Source organism: Callospermophilus lateralis, chromosome 2, assembly GCF_048772815.1.
Source record: "Callospermophilus lateralis isolate mCalLat2 chromosome 2, mCalLat2.hap1, whole genome shotgun sequence".
NCBI classification, from domain to species: domain Eukaryota; kingdom Metazoa; phylum Chordata; class Mammalia; order Rodentia; family Sciuridae; genus Callospermophilus; species Callospermophilus lateralis.
In genome coordinates, this window is record NC_135306.1 from 196,512,470 (window position 1) to 196,530,581 (window position 18,112).

Genomic DNA, 18,112 nt, shown 5'->3' on the forward strand with positions numbered 1-18,112 from the left:
TAAAATATCCACAGAGAATACTGAAATTCATTATCAAAATGCAAATATATTTGAGCCAAAATTTTAGAGTTATGGTTTATGGCCAATTGGAGGTATTGACAATATCCTGATGATACTTCTTCTGAGAACATTCTTCAAGGCCTGCTTTACATCTTTGTTCCTCAGACTGTAGATCAAGGGATTAAGCAAAGGGGTTACAAAAGTGTAGAAGACAGCGATTATTTTGGATTCCTCAACAGTCTTGTCTGTTGGTGGTCTTACATACATGCAGAACAGGGTCCCATAAAACAAGGTGACAGCCATCATGTGAGAGCCACAGGTGGAGAATGCCTTGTGCCTTCCCTCTGCTGATTTGATCCTGAGGATGGTAGCCATGATGAAGGCATAGGACACCAGGATTATGGTGAGGGAGGCAGAGAGGTTGAAGCCAGCTGAGATGAGCATGGCATGCTCTTTGACATACGTGTCAGAGCAGGAGAGCTTGATGAGTGGTGGGTCAGCACAGTAGAAATGATTGATGACATTGGACCTACAGAAGGTCATGCGGAAGGTCAGGATGCTCTGGAAGAGTCCATCTGAGAACCCGTACACATAAGGACATGTGGCCAAGCAGATGCACACTCTCCTGGACATCTTCACACTGTAACGAAGAGGATCACATATGGCCACATAGCGGTCATAGGCCATTGCAGCGAGCATGTAAAACTCGGTGAGGAGAAGGGCAATGAAAATGTAGCACTGTGTAAAGCATCCCACAAAGGAGATGGTCTTCTTCTCTGATAAGAAATTCTTCAGCATCTGTGGGGTTGCATTGCAGGTGTAACACAAGTCCACAAAGGCCAAGTTACTGAGGAAGAAGTACATGGGCGTGTGAAGGCGAGAGTCCAGTTGGATCAACACTACCATGCCCAGGTTCCCAGAGAGGGTGATGAGGTAGAGGGCCAGAAACAGCACAAAGAGGACAGGCTGGAGGTCTGGGCGATCTGTGAGCCCTAGCAAAACGAATTCTGTTACCACACTTCCATTTCTGGTGGGCATTTTCCGAGAATCAGGGTATGTCCTTCAATTATTGAAATCAAGCAGACATGAAGATACAAAAGGATGAGCATTAAAAATATATTTTTTTCTTAAATTTTACCCTTCAAAATGATTTTTTTCCATCACAAAAAAATATTCATGAAGAAGACTTTTCCATACTCAACATGCAGTGTGAGTATATAGTGTAGGCACAGAAATGATAGAATCCTAAAAGATTCTGCCCTCTGAATTCTTTCTAGTGGACATAGACCAATAGAAGAGAAAGCCAAAAAAAAAAAATGATGTTTCAAATAACAAATAGGGAGAGCTTGCTCTAAAGGTGACTTTTTTTCTTTAATAGTGAACTGATAAAAAAGAATATTTTAAGAAGTTTCCCAGGGAGGGTAAAGAAAAGATGCCTAGATACCTTGTGATTTCTCTTTGAATGTGTTAGTGATTGTGTGATCATAGATTTCATGTAGACAAATGCAGAAACTACAACTGAGAGTTTCACTAAGTTCAAACGTTGACTTCTTTGAAAATCTTATCCATCACTACCTATGACTTTCCTAAAAACAAATTCAACTGCCTTTACTGGGGAACAGGGGTCACTGGTTATTTGAAACTACTCTTGAAAAACCATCAAGCAAGCAATATTCTTTAAAAAATTATTCATTGTATGGCATCAGCAAGCGCCATAGGTATTGTTTTTCATAGTCCTTTGTACCTGAAAAGCCTCAGAAAGTAAATAGATGGTGGTTACTGAAACAGAGGACAAGGGAAGGAAGATAAACAGGAGTGAGAAGTTCAAATTAGAAAAAGAGCCAAAAATTATGTTTGAGTTCACTTGCAAGAGGAATCATTTGTTGCCTGAATTATTTTAAACTAATTTGATAACTTTACTCAGGTGGGATCTAGGAATATCCAAATGAGGTACAGCAGAGTATTTATAGAAAGAGAGATAGATAAGCAAAAACATCTATGAGTAAGTACACAAAAAAGAAAGTCCCAGCAGGGCTTATTACTTGTATATTGTCAACAGAAAAGGAGAACTGAAAAGGAAGACCTGGGAGTGCCAGATACACCAGCTGAGCCCTTACTCAACCAAGAACCAGCAGAGAGGTAGCTCAAGGAGAGAAGAAAGCCAGGCAGTATAAAACCTGGAACCAGGACCAGCTACAGAATGCACCTGGTGCAGTATGATAAAAAATGTAAAATCCTTGTTCAAAAATCTAGAAACTTCAAGTCCATGAGAGTAGAGCATTAAAGCAAATTTGAAACCGTTCTAAGCACAGAACCAACTGTAATTTCACAAACTTCTTCATTTATTACCCAGTCAAGCCTACAACTTTGAAGCCTAGAACTCTCATGTTAAAATGGAAACAAAAACAGAAGAATAAAAAGATGCCTCAAAGAAAGAGTTTTAGCACAGATGAGAATGTTCTAGGGGATAACCAATTTCAAGGAGTTAGCTATCTGGAGAAATTATGTAGTCTGCTAATTTACAAGTGAGTAGGAAAACATGTTCAGAAAACTAATAAAATTATTCTATATACATTTATAAATATACCACAGTGAATTTCACTTTACATATATCTATACTGCATTAATTAAGAAAAAAAAACATAAATAAATAGAAGAAAGACCAGTAGAACAGAGGAAAGTTAATGGAAATACGGAAAGAAGGAAAAGAGAAAGGACTGGGAACTGAACTGAAGCAAATTCTTATTTAATTAAATAATATTAATAATTATATTATATATATATATATATAATATAATTAGGCCAGCATGAACCCAAATATTGTGTATAATTATATTGCCCTATATAAAAGTAATTTAGAAGAAAATAAAATGAAATAAAAAAAAAAACTTTTAGCAAGAACTCATTGTAAGAATGGATCTTAAGCATTTGGGGATTATTTCATTTATTTATTTGTATCATTAATTACCTGAAAATTCAAATGAGATTATGAGTCTTCAAGAAGGTTAATGTCTATGCTCCAGATCTTACCCCCAAATTATAAGGAGCTCATAGCTCATGTGGACCTAAGTTTACAAGCTCCTCTACCCAGAGTAAGCTTCATTCCACATCTGAAATGGCTTTACCTTTCACGTAGTTAGTGAGGCATTTGCTTTTTCTGGTAGTTTTGCACCAGAGATACTGCTATAAAATACCAACCAAAGTGCTCACAGTGAATGTAAATAAGCCTATTGTCAGAAAAATGAAGTCAAGTTCCAACTCTGTAGCCATAGGCAGCAAAGAGAGTATATCTATGCTCCTAGGAAATAAGGCAAACTAAAGTTAAATTTGTCCTAGAGCTCTTACACACAGATCTGCTTCTTTGTACACAGATATTGAGAGAAGGCACATAGTTCAGAGGTAGACATCAAGATTTCCGTTCCCCACTAATTTGAAACTCCAGAAACCCTGCTTTTTAAGAATGGCAAGTATAGATAATTTATTGTTCTCATTCTAAAACAGCAGTATAATTTCCTCCTTACTAAAAAGTAATATGATAATGAGACCAAAGAACAAGGACTTACTTCTGGTTCTGATAATCATCTACTCTCCCAGCCTCTGATTATAGAATTTTCCTGATGTTCCTATAAATTGTTAAATGTAGTCCTATTTATACACACAAATGGGAGATGGGGAGCCACCCAACGTAATTCTCAGAGGGACTTAAGAATAGTAGTATTGGGAATCATCTCTCTGTTTTAATTGAAACAGGAACCTAATTGTCTAAGTCATATTTCCAATATTTCAAATTTATCAGCTTTTGCACTACTAGTTCTGTTAAGGGCACAAAGATGTTTATCTTGATTTCTTGATGTCCGCATGTTGAACCAACCCTGCATCTTTAGGATGAATTAAACAAGATTGTGGTGCACTGTGTTTTTAATATTTTCTTTTTTTTTGTATGTGATTTGGCAGAATTTTATTGAGACTTTTTACATCAGAGATATTGGTCTGAAGTTTTCTTTCCTTTATTTGTCTCTAACTGGTTTTGGTATCAGGATAATGTTAGTCTTATAGAATGAGTTTGGAAGGGTTCCCTCCTTTGCTATTTCATAGAATACTTTGAGGAGTATTGGTGTTAATTCTTCTGTGAAAGTCTTGTAGAATTTGGCTGAGAATTCCCCTCATCCTGGGCTTTTCTTTGTTGATAGGCTTTTCATGGCATTTCTATTTCATTACTTGAAATTGATCTATTTAAATGGTGCATGACATCTTTATTTAATTTGGGTAGGCCATATATCTCTAGAAATTTGTGGATGTCTTTGATATTTTCTATTTTATTGGAGTGTACATTTTCAAAATAGTTCTTATTATCCTCTGTATTTCAGACATGTCTCTCGTGATATTTCCTTCTTCATCTTGTATTTTAGTAATTTGTGTTTTCTCCCTTTTTCTCTTCACTAGAATGTCCAAAGATTAATCTATTTTATTTATTTTTTTCAAAGAACCAATTTTTATTTTGTCAATTTTTACTTTTGTTTCGATTTCATTTATTTCAGCTCTGATTTTAATCATTTCCTGTCTTCTACTGCTTTTGGTGTTGATTTGTTCTTCTTTTTATAAGGCTTTGAGATGTAGTGTTACGTCATTTATTTGTTGGCTTTTTATTCTTTTAATGAATGTGCTAAATGCAATAAACTTTCCTCTTAGTACTGCCTTCATAATGTCCCAGACATTTTGATATGTTGTATCAGAGTTCTCATTTACCTCTGAGAATTTTTTGATTTCATCCTTTTCATCATTCCGTAGAGTATTATATAGTCTCCATTTGTTACAGTAGCTTCTATTTTTTTATTTTATCATTGATTTCTAATTACATTCCATTGTGATCTGATAGAATGCAGGGTATTATCTCTCTCTTTTTTTCTTTTTTTGTATTTACGAAGAGTTGCTTTGTGGCATAAGATACAGTCTATTTTAGAGAAGGAGCCATGTGCTACTGAGAATAAGTCTATTTACTCATTAATGGATGAAACATTCTATATATGTCTGTTAAGTCTAAATTATTGTGTTATTTAGTTTAATAATTTCTTTATTTAATTTTTGTTTGGAAGTTCTGTCTGGTAGCACTAGAGGTGTGTTAAAGTCACCCAGTATTATTGTATTGTGGTCTATGTGACTCTTGAAATTGAGAAGGCTTTGTTTTATGTACATAGATGTTTCATTATTTGGGGCATAAATATTTTAAATTATTATGTTCTGCTGATATATACTTCTCTTAAGAAGTATGAAATGCCCTTCTTTGTCTCCTCTGATTAACTTTGGTTTGAAGTCCACTTTGAAATGAAGATGGAAACCCCTGTTGTTCATGCAATCCACATGAGTGATAAGTCTTTCCATCCTTTCACTTTCAGCCTGTGGATGTCTTCGTCCATGAAGTGAGTCTCTTGAAGATAGCATATTGTTGGGTCTTTCTTTTTAATTCAATATGCCATTCTATGTCTTTGGATTGATGAGTTAATGAGCCATTAACATTCAAGGTTATTATTAAGATATAATTTGTAATCCTTGTCATTTTGATTTATTTCTGGTTTTCAAATTGACTTTGTTTCTCCTTTGGTTGAATATTCCTTTAGTTCAGATCCTCCCTTTCTTGGTTTTTCACTTTTTTTTTTCATTTCATCCTCATGGAATACTTTGTTGAGAATGTTCTGTAGCGTAGGCTTTCTAGTTGTGAATTCTTTTAATTTTTGTTTATCATGAAAGGTTTGATTTCATCTTCAAATCTGAAACTTAATTTTGCTGGAGAGGAGGGGATGTGGGAATCAGAGGATAGTAGAATGAAACAGACATTATTACTTTATGTATATGTGACTGCATGACCAATGTAATTCTATAACATGTACACTCAGAAAAATGAGAAATTATACCCCATCTATGTATGATATATCAAAGTGCATAAATGAATTCTACTCTCGTGTATAATTAATTAAAACCAATAAAATATTTTTTAAAAAATGTTGTGCCAAATTTTATTTGCTCTGCACTGTAAGGGGACACTTGTTTTCCTACATGCTCTATAAACATCTCTGCAGTTCATGATAGATGAAAATGGATATCTTTTGCTTTTTATTTGATTTGATTTGATTTTTGGTAAAATGACATATTTTTCTGTTTAAAGCCATTTGTATTTTTGACTAATAATCTGGGACCATGTATCTGGTAAGGTCTTATTTTAAGTTGAGCTGAGTGAAATTGACATTTTTGTGGTTAAAAGGTTGTTGAATATCACTCAGCCAAATATTTTTTTCCAAATGTTTTAAATATTGGTTATAAAAAACTAATCATCTTGCATAAATAAAATTTCATACACATTGAAAAGGAACTCCCATGTCTACATTTCCTAGTCTCTGGCAACTACTTTTTCACACTGGGCTTCTTTGACTTTGATCATTACATATAAGTTGCTAGATAGAATCCTATAATATTTGTACTTCTGTGACTGACTTACTTCACTTAGTATAATGGTCTCTGGATGCATCCATGTTGTTACATAGAGCAGAATTGCCTTTGTTTCTAATGCTAAAGAATAATGCACTGTGTTTACACACTACATTCTCTTATCTACCCATCCAACAGTAGACATATAATTTGTTTCCATTTCTTAGCTATGTTATTAATAATGCAATCAACATAAAATTTAAGTTTCTAATTTCAGTTTTTTTGTACATGTACCCAGAAAGTAGATTGTTGGATGATACTATTTTCAAATCTTGAGGAAGCTTCAAGTATTTCTATAGCCACTTCACCATCCCCACTAATCATGTGCAAGGGTTGTAATTTCTCCAGAACCTTTCCAATATTTTATGAGCATATTTCAGTGTTCACTATGTGTAAAGAATATCAGTCCTATTACATAAAATATGTATTCTGATCTAGGTATGGTGGCGCAGGCCTGTAATACCACATACATGTTTGAGGCCAGTCTCAGCAACATAAAGAGGTCCTAAGTCAAAATAAAGAGTTGGGAATATAGCTCCATGGTAAAGGACCTCTGTATTTATTTCCCAATATCAGAAAGAAGAAAGAAAAGAAAGAAAAGGAAAAAAGAGAGGGAGAGAGAGAGAAAGAAAATAATACCAATAGTGAAAGTCTCAGTAAAATCAACTGAAACCTTTAGTTGTTCCAATGAAATTGCACGTATCCATAAAGGAGATGTGTATGGCTATTTGGCAATGCACTAAGGAGAGGATGTTCGTCTTTCCCTAGATAGTTAAGGTTAAATTGCTTACCTATGCAAAAATCAAGCAATTCAAGAGTTTATGGTGAGGAATTATGAAGCACATTTCTTTTCTGAATACCAGAACCTTCTGCTCAATGATCATTTAGATGTTATTTGTTTCAATTCACATATTATTTCAGTATAATTCTGTAGTTGATTCCCATTATTATCTCAGAATCCTAGATTACCTTCCAATGTTAGGATCTCTTGACTTCAACAATACTATAACAATTTAGTTCTGATATTTCTCTCTGTTTCACTAAGAGCAACAGGCATACTCTAAGTTCTGTTTCAGTCCAGGGTCATATCCTGGTCAGCCTACCCTTCATCACGTCTCCTCTGGCATTTGAACCCCCAAATTTTAAGTCATCAGTGTTGAAGAATATGGAATAATTCCTATTGGCATTCAGTCTTTCTCTGTACCTGCACTTTTATATTTTATGAATAGAGTGTTAAAATATAATATTTGATCTATGCTGATACACTTAGGTTCAGAGGAATAAGTGGCATTTATTCAGAGTGATGACATTCTTCTGGATGTTTAAACCATGAATTACAGCCAAAAGAAATGATCAGACCCTGCCTTCTACCTTCTTCAAAACTCCAGTTAAACTATAATCCCTATTTATTACTACTAGAACATACATTTCACTTTATTCATCAGTTTATCCATTCATTCAATGAATATTGAGTTGATATTGTTTAATAAAAAAGGTACTATGCTGGGTTTTTGTAGAGCAGCCAGAGAAATCATATTGTTCCTTCCTTTATGCAGCTTGCAGTCTAGAATTGGAGGGAGTCAATGATTACAAGCTGACCTGAAAAAGTCAAGCCTATGTGATCTTCCACTTCTTCTAAACATATTCCTGAGGGATTGGAGTTATCTTCTCTTTAATTTCTTTCTCTGGTCCATATATATTTGTCTCCTTGCTATACCTTTTAAAAAATTAAGAGCATTATTATATATTGGGGCTCTTGTGTTACTGTGTGGGTGCCTGGAAAACTCTTCCACAGACACTTATGTGCTACTTCCTCATTCAGCCCTTGCTCAGATATGATGTCCACAGAGGGTCCTACCCTGACTCCACTACTCCCTAACCATACCCTGCTTTATTTTTCTCCAAAGCACCTCTAATGTCCATGTCAAACACTCATATCTTCTGATTTGGGAATTGAACCTGTTTGTGTGGGAAAGAAAGGATGATCAAAGCATGCAAAACTTATGAGATTCATCATGGAGGACATTAAACCATAAGAAGGGAATACTGTAGTGGCAGCCACCAAAATGAGATACAGGAGGACATATACACTGCAATTAACTTACATTTCTTACTTAGTCTCTTCAACATAACGACTGGGTGAATGAAGGCACCTTTTGAAGAAACCATAGACCTGGACTTGAGGGAATATAGTATAGGCACCTATTTTAAAGGTAACTTTTCTAAGAAATCCTTCAGGAAAATCCATTAATTAATGCATTTCTGTAAGGGATGATAAAGATAGTTTCATTAGGGTGATTTTATTGATAAAAGGATTGAGAAATTGATTCTAAAATAAAAAGTTCACAAAAACCCAGATACATATATGAAAACTTGATAATGGAGAATTTCCACTACATATTCAATGAGAAAATTAAGGAATATTTAAGAAATAACCAATTGGTGATTTTTAAATTAAAAAACACACTCCTATTATGTTATGCACAAATGGAAATACTAGAAAAAATAAAGTTCTCAGTATGCAAAAGTCATGCCCAAAACATTGGAAGAAAACATTAAAGAATATCTTTATCAAATGAAGAATTTTTAACAACACATACAAAATGTGAATGAAAAGATTAATAAATTTTAACATGTTTAAATGAATCACTTCCACTATCAAATATATCATGCACAAAAAATGAAATATAAGTTATAAACAGTTTTTAGATACTCACATTGCATATAACATCTAAAGATTTGTATCTACCACAGAATATATAGGAATAAATTTCAAATGGATGAAATAATGACAAAACAATCCAGATGAAAATGTACAAAGAATATTGGCATATCACTTACAAAAATAAATCTTGATTTATTTTATAATCAATTCACTTAAAACTATCTAATATCAACAGTAATGATCCAAATTTAAAATTCACTTTTCATTGATCAGACTGGGAAATAATTAAGAAGTCTGAAAATACCTCTTTTTGGCAAGAATGTGGAATAATGAGAGCACTCACACACTGTTTATAGGAGTGTATGCTTCTAAACAAACGCACAATGTACAGTAAATTTAGAAATCCTCATATCCTATGACCTGGAAATCACTGACCCACAGGATAACTCTTTTACTTGTACATACTTAAAATTTCAGAAGAGAACTTGTCACCAGGTTTTTCCATATCAAGGAAGTGGAAAATGTAATTGCCTATGAATGTAGCATGGTTACATTTGTTGTGTCTTTGGCATAGACTATAGTAATGAAAATCTCTGTTATGTGAATCAGAATGGTAAAAAAAAATTTAATAATGCTAGCAAAAAAATTTAAAAATTCATTAACAGATTAATTTCATTTATATCAACTTTTAAACCTAGTGAAACCATACTATATAAAACTATAAACACATAAATACTGGAAAATGTTGTAACCCAGTCTCGGGATGAGAAACTTTAAATTCATAGTAACATTTATTGCAGTAAATGGGGAAAGAAGTAGAATCAGGCAGGGGAAGATTCAACCCTATAATATCCAAATATCTAAAATATCTGAAATATATATGACTGACCTTGTGTGAACTTTCAATAATAATTAGTTCTGATCAAAAAAGGATTTTTTCTATTTTTTACAAGAGGTTTGAAATAGTTTATTATAAAATATAACAAGTGAAATCATAAAACTATTTTGTTGAAATAAGTAAGTATAAACTTAATTACATGTGGAAAAATATCATTTCTAACAGCAAAGGATTAAGCAATAAAATTAAATGTAAATCTGTTTCAATAATCAAAAACAATAAAATGTTAGCATTTCAAAATAAATGGCAAAATAAATGGCAAAAACATTTATACATAAAAAGTCTACATAAATATAGAGAAAATTTTAAAAGTCTAAAATGAATAAGAAAAAATAAACATCACAACTTTAAAACAGGCAAAACAAAGAATTTGTCACAAGAGAAAATTGAATAAGCAGCAGCAAAAGTGTTACAATCAATTTTATATACACATATGAATACCCATAGAGTTACATGGCTAATATGTTATATGCAAAAAAAAAAAAAAACACTGTTTATGTAAAAAGAACACACTTGCAATGGTAATAAATTAGAGGAGGAGAGGTTACATAATGAAGGTTATGTGTATTTATAACAAATAAATACAAAACTCTGAAATGAAATTTAACATTTTTATAAATCACTTCACATGAGTATTCTATTTAATCAGTAATATCACTTGAAAAATATGTGGTTTGAAATAACCTATAACATTTTGAAAATTTTTAATTAATACATATAATTTGAATAAAGGGAAAATATCATCACCATCTATGATTGACAACATTTTGGAAATAGTTTGGAAGTTATTAAGCACTGTAGGTATCTAATAATTGTTATTGATATGGCATTTGGTAGTTCTGTTTTAGAATTTGCACCAGTGTGAGCACTATGCACAGAATTATGAGTTCTTCACTGATGTACAGAACAATACTTGCCTCTGATTTCATATTTTAATTTCTATACTATATTTAAGATTCACTGAGATGGTGCTACAAATTCTAGATAATAACTTACAAAATAACTTACAATTCTTTTTTTGAGGAGTCGGATGTACCAGGGATTGAACTCAGGGGCGCTCAACCACTGAGCTACATCCCCAGCACTATTTTGTATTTTATTTAGAGACAGGGTCTCACTAAGTTTCTTAGGACCTCACTGTTGCTGAAGCTGGCATTGAACTCCTGTCTCAGCCTCCTCAGCCACTGAAATTACAGGCATATGCTACCGTTGCCTGGCCTCCATACTTAAAATTCTATATATGAATTGAAAGAGACAAAGAATAATCAGTGAAATAAAATGATTTATTAAAGTACTCACAAATTGCATAATAAGGAAATCTCATGTAGTTTTGACATGTTTATTTAGCAAACAATTCTTTTTGAAAAACTTTTCTTATTGCTATTTTAACATCTTTGTTCCTCAGGCTATAGATCATAGGGTTTAGCATGGGACTCACAAAGATATAAAATACAGCCACAATTTTCCCTTGCTCTACAGATGTCTCAGAAGGGGGCTGCAGGTGCATGCAGAACAATGTTCCATAAAATATAGTGACAGCAGTGAGATGGGACCCACAGGTAGAGAAGGCCTTCTGCCTTCCCTCAGCAGAGCGGATTCGAAGAATGGCAGCAAAGATGAAAACATAGGAGATGAGGATGATGGTGAGAGAGCAGGTGAGGTTGGACCCAGCCACCACAAACATGGCCATTTTCTTGGCATAGGTATCTGAGCAGGCCAGCACCATTAAAGGGGGGTCTGCACAATAAAAGTGATTAATCTCATTGGGTCCACAAAAGGACAGACGAAGCATCAGGATGGTCTGCACCAGGCCATTTGCAAAGCCATAAATATAATCAGCAACAACAAGAGAGAGACACACACGCCTGGACATTTTGCTACTGTATATCAAGGGCTTGCAGATGGCCATGTAGCGGTCATAAGCCATCACTGCAAGCATATAATAGTCTGTGATCACCAGGGCAATGAAAAAGTGGAATTGTATTATGCAGCCAATGAAGGATATGGTTTTTCTCTTGGACAAGAAGTTAACCAGCATCTGAGGAGCAACAGTGGTGGCATAACAGAGATCTACAAAGGAGAGGTGGCTGAGGAAGAAGTACATTGGAGTCTGAAGTTTTGAGTCATTTCTGATTAAGAAAATCATTGTCACATTGCCAATTACTGTTGTAAGGTAGATGACTAAGAACACCACAAAAAGAACAGACTGAAGCTCTGCTCGATCTGTCAGTCCCAGAAGAATAAACTCAGTCACCACAGTGTAGTTTTTCTTTAACATTATGTTTCTTGATTGCAAATAAGGTCTATCTAAAGGAAATGAAATGAAAATGAATGTTAATTTTGTCATTTATAAGTTATTTTATGATACATGTGAATTTTGTCATTTATAAGTTACATTACCTGATGGCATATATATATATATATACACAAATATATATGTGTGTATATATATATATATGCCAACAGATAATTCTTCCCCTTATTTCAGGCTTACAAATTCATGTGCCACAAAGGAAAAGCCAATATAGCATGTGTTCAATATTTGAAACATGTAAATTAATAATAATACATAAAGTTTTATATATATATATATATATATATATATATATATATATATAACAGACATTCATATTTTAAATGGATTTATTAATTCCTCTGATCATGTTTTTATGTTTAAAGAGGCCCTATCTTTGGCAATTGTTTTTCATATTCATTCACTTACAATATTCTGGAACATAGGGGAACAAAAGTTGATTTTCTTTGAAACCACAATCCTTTTTTTATTATATAACATTGGGTGAAGTTTCTAAATTATCTACCATTGAAACTTATGTAGGTTTTCGACAGCTAAATGAACTTAGGGAAGTGAAGCAGGGTATTGAATAAGTTAATAGAATAGGTTAAGGTAAAAAAGATAAATCTCAGTCATTTGAGTGTATACAGAATATGTATAAATATCTTTCTATAAATCCATAAATAGCACACATTTTTCCATACACATATGTTGAGGGTGTTAAATATCCATGATGTGGTTGTGTTTTGAGAAAAACTTATTGCAACAAGGGGCTACAGTAAGGTGGAGGAAGAATAATGATGAAAAACTGAACGAGTAATCCCTATACCATAACTATTTGCTGTCATTCTTCCTTATTCTAACTTCTGGATAAATGGTTAAAAATGCTATACCACAAATTCAATACAGCTTCCTCAAAGCATAAAATATATATTCTTTGCATCATAGTCAAGTAATAATCATACTAATTATACAATTGGGAGAGCACTTGAAATATCATGAAGTACATCTCCCAACATTTGGGGAGAATAGCAGGGACCATGGAGAACAACCATGGAAAACCCACATCCTCCTTTAATGACACATACCCACTGGTGATCATGGTAAAATGACTTCTTTTAAGAAGCTGAAAAAAAAAAAAAACCAATGATGGGGAAAAAAAAGTTAGGCTGCAAGAAAACGCATAAATGTAACATTCAAGTGTTCTTTGGACAATTGGCTAGGGAAAGAGTCAGAACTCACCTATCTCAATGGAAATTCAAAATAGTTTATGTTTTTCTTGTTTTAAGCCCATAAGGTCCAAGTGCATTTTACTAAAACAATTTTCAAAGAGACAAATGCACTTTTGGTGATGGAATGGTATTTTTATTCTCTATATTTATGGAATGTTAATAAATATTCAAAAGAATTAGCATCTCCATTCATATTTTGCTGTGGAGAAATGAGATAATGCAAGCAAAATATGGGCATGCTAGATAATTTAACAGAGTATTTCAGAAAATTAGCCTTCGTTTTAAGAGAATGCACCAAACATCCTAGATGGTTTGAGTCAGGAATCTCAGAGAGCAGCATTTACAACGGACATCAGTGGAGCTGGGGATGTTTCAGGCTTTGTACTTTTGAAATTCACGTTACCCTGATGTTCTCTCATGTTTTCTGCCACTGCTCTGCCTCCCACAGTATCTAACCCATTTCCCTTTGGCTTTAATGAAAGTCGTATCTTCTTGGCATGTGGTTATAACTCAATTTGAGTGAGAAAAATAAATTGAAAGAAGGCACCTTCATGAAATACTCCTTTTAAGGCATTTTAATACTATAAATTATAAGCCTGAAATTTGCCATTCTCAAGTGTGTGGATATAGAAAGCATATGACACAGTGATTGCAGTTGTAGAGTAGCATTCTGAATTCAGAAGGAATCATAAAGATTACCTGTTACCACCCCTTATTTTGCTGCTTTTCTTATGAAGCAACTTCAACTAAACATAATTGATTATTGAAAATCAACAAAGTATAAATATTACCAATTTTTTTGTCCCCACTACCTGTTTAAAAGTCCCAATTCCTCAAGTTCCTAATTATATTGTCTTGAGTAAATTTTTCTTTTTTCTGTGTCTCAACTTCCCTATTTATAAAATTTGATTAATAAGAGCAATTTATTCCATGTGAAAATATTAATTCAAGAAAATCTTTCAAAACACATCTAACTTGTAGTGAACATGTTAGGTCTAGCTACTGGTATTATGATAAAAGATGCAGGTCCAATCTAGAACTAGATTTGCATAAAAACATGAGCTCCTTAGCACCAGGATTCTCTCTATGGTGTACACATAGTGACATACATATGAACCTTCTTCCAACTAGAAATGGTTAATAATTATTGACAAAATGAATATTACCTTTGATCCAGTTCTCTTTCCATTATATATAAACCCTATTCAAATATACATTTCTTAGTAAGTACCTCACTTTAGGAAGAACAGTAATCTTGAAATAGATTAGTTAGCTAATTCATGAGATTAGGATTCAGCCCAATGTATTTTTATCAATTGGAATGTTTATTTCTGGTTTAAAAACTATAAAAAAAAAAAAAAACAAGTCTAATCCTACCTCAAAATGGAGAGTGATTTCACATCGACAGCATTGATGTTAACAACTTGAATAGCTTATAATAAAATCACCTCATAGGGACCAAATCTCTGTGGTTCAATTATTTCTCATAAAAATCTATTTAGATTATGAAAAATCACAATCCCATCATTATGGAAAGCCTAGACTCATTAAGCCTAGACTCTTTAATTTTACTAACTCCCCACTTCATTAGGGAATAAAATCTCCCAAGAATGGTGAAGTCAGGGGAATTGTGTATTTTAGTTTATGGTGAATGTTTAATATTTGTTTTATTTGGGGAAATATTAAGTTCTCCTGCCTACAACCTATAAAATAGAATGCTATGTGGTATAAGGAGAATGTTTTGGAGTTTGGAAAACGTTGGAAGATCAATTTGCTTTTCTTGAATTAGCTATTAACAGATCTGGCCTTATGGCTTTATCTCTTTAAATAGAATTAATATTTCGTAGCCATATGAACATTGTGCATTTATAGACAATACAAATGTGTGTAGGGTCCTCCCTTTACCTCTCTTTTTCCATCCAGGGCCTTGTCTATTTTTCTCTGCTTTATTTTATGTATTTGAAATTAAGGACATCATCAGCAAAGCTCCTTTGGTCTAGAGTTTAAAACTGGCATTGGCCAATCAGCAAGCAATGAGATATGGAGAGGACAGAGAAGAGTTCCATCTCTTTCTAAAACTCCCCTGTGTCAGTATGAATAAGTTAGAGTGAACACAGCCATCTAAGATAACTCTAACTGGCTGTATCCTGGGGAAGAAGGTCACAAGGGATTTTCTTCTTGTTCCAAATCTCAGCAGTGACAATAATCATTTCCCTTGCTTCTTTGGCCAGCAGAGTAGAAAGTATTTTTGTTTTGTTGGCTTCTTGGTTTGTTTTGTTGTTTTTGTTTTTGCCATTAGCCTCTGCCTCTTCACCTCCTTTGATTGATTTCTCGAATCTTGCCTGTGTTCTCAATTTTTAAGTGAGGTTTCCTTAAGTTCAGAAATGTGGTCAGAATTTTGTTTACACTGTCCTGTGCCTCCAACCCAGGTCAGAAAAACATTGTAGTTATTAAGGAAACGTTGGAATAGACATAACAACAGTCATAATAATGATTTTTGTTTTATTGAATTTTGGGGGACACTTCTGGGATTTATTCCTGCATTTTTCTCTCTATCACTGAGATGAAGAGGCAGACCCCAAGTCCTGTTTCAGTCTCTACACAGGTTCTGCCTCAGGCCTCTTTTCCTCACTTCTTCCCTGGCAGCAGAAACACCACCTGGTCATCGGATCATGAAGCCATTGGAGATGAAAGAAGATGGCACTATTCCTCTCACTGTTTTTTTTTTTTTTTCTCTCTCTTGCTACTATTTTTATGCTAGGCTTTGTACCCAAGGTGTTCAAATGTAATATTTGGTTATTTTTGTTGACTTTGCACAAAAGTGACCTTATTTCCCTGGATGTTTGAAACATGCGATTCATCTCAACTTTTAGAAAAACTGTCACATGGATAAATGGAATGGAGGCAGAATAAATGGAGATGAATGTGATTATTTCTGAGTTCCTTCAGAAATCACAAAACACCATGACGTGAGGATTCAAAATCGAGAGCTAAAAACAGGTTTTATAAAAAAATTACAATTTACCTGAGAAAACTTTGGCCTCATTTTTCTCATTCTGTAGGTGAAAGACTTGATGGGAGGATGATGATTGTATAAACCACAGACATCATTTGTTTGGGTTTATAGCTGGCATGGGGGCATAGTTACAAATCCAAGATCATCCCAAAGGTATGCTAAAGAAGACTTCACTTGTCTTTGGCACAACTGATTGCAGTGAGAAATATAGATGGAAAAGAGAGTCATCAAGAGGCAGCTCAGTCTGTTGCAATGGAAAAAAAAAGGAAAACACACACACACACACACACACACACACACACAAACAAATCCTCATTGACATATGGATCAGACCAAGAGAACTCCTGAATGAATGAATGACTTTGAGTGGCAGGAAGAAAGTTGAAAGGTAAACTCATTTGAGTGACAGCATTCAGGATGTCTGCATGACATGTGGCCAACACCCAGAGAATGTACAGATGACAGAAACCATGACTGTGTGAGAAGAGGATTTCTGATGCTCACATAATAATTAGAAAACATCCTGGACAAAATTACACCCTTAAAAATGGACCAAAATGAGTGGAGTGGCACATTCCTTAAACGAAAGGACATGTTAACCATCCAGAAATATACCAGCATATTAGGGGCAAGATACCAGAATATTACAGACAAGCAGGAGCTAGTTAAGAAGGAAAGAGTCCTAAGCAAAAAGTACATAGGAGTGTGGAGCCCTGAATCAATCTGGATTAGTAGTAACAGGCCAATATTTATGACCATGTGACAATATAAACAATTAGAAGTGCCACAAGAAGACAATATAGTTCTCAATGATACCTGAGTCCCAAGAGTGGATTCAGTCAGAGCTGTAGATCAGCTCGTATCTATTTCTCAGACTGGATATTGCTGAGATAAGAAAAGATATCTTCAAATAACTTGTATAAAAATTCCAGAAAGTTTAGAACTATTTTTCAAATTAATTTTTTAAAATTTATTTCAGAGGAAAAAAATGAAGAAATCAAATAGTTCATTCTCTTTTGTTAAGAGTACTATATTCGTTATTTGGGTGATTTTTAGGGTAGCTGGTACAAATATCCACGAGATACACAGCTCTGAGTTCAAGCAAAGTTTTACTGACAGAGAATACCTGCCCTTCAGGGACACTCAACCACTGAGCCCCATCCTGAGCCCTATTTTGTATTTTATTTAGAGACAGGGTTTCACTGGGTTGTTTAGCACCTCTATATTGCTGAGGGTGGCTTTGAACCAGTGATCATCCTGTCTTAGCCTTCTGAGCCACTGGGATTACAGGGCTTGTGCCACTGCAGAGGGCCAAGAGTACTTTTAAATTACTGAAATGTCAATCTCACTCTTAGGTCCTTAGCCACCCACCCAAGCATGACCTTCCCATTAGGCCCACTCCCAAAGAGTCTTAATTACTGAAAACACAGCAAAGTCACCAAATAGCAATCACAGGATCAGGTGGGTTATTTTTTAACCACTACATTGTAGTGACTATATAGTTAAGAAGTTTTTTTTGTTTGTTTGT

The 18,112-nt window shown here is 34.1% G+C and overlaps 2 protein-coding genes across 2 annotated transcripts; both read right to left on the reverse strand.

Annotated features, from left to right (window-relative positions):
- Window positions 1–69: 69 nt before the first annotated feature.
- On the reverse strand, window positions 70–1,038 carry LOC143390486 (olfactory receptor 5M11). The gene has a single exon (XM_076842868.2). The coding sequence runs from the start codon at window positions 1,036–1,038 to the stop codon at window positions 70–72; it is 969 nt and encodes a 322-aa protein (XP_076698983.2).
- Window positions 1,039–11,382: 10,344 nt separating this feature from the next.
- LOC143391789 (olfactory receptor 5M5-like) lies at window positions 11,383–12,321 on the reverse strand. The gene has a single exon (XM_076844541.2). It carries the CDS (start codon window positions 12,319–12,321, stop codon window positions 11,383–11,385), a length of 939 nt encoding a protein of 312 aa, XP_076700656.2.
- Between the last annotated feature and the right edge of the window lie 5,791 nt (window positions 12,322–18,112).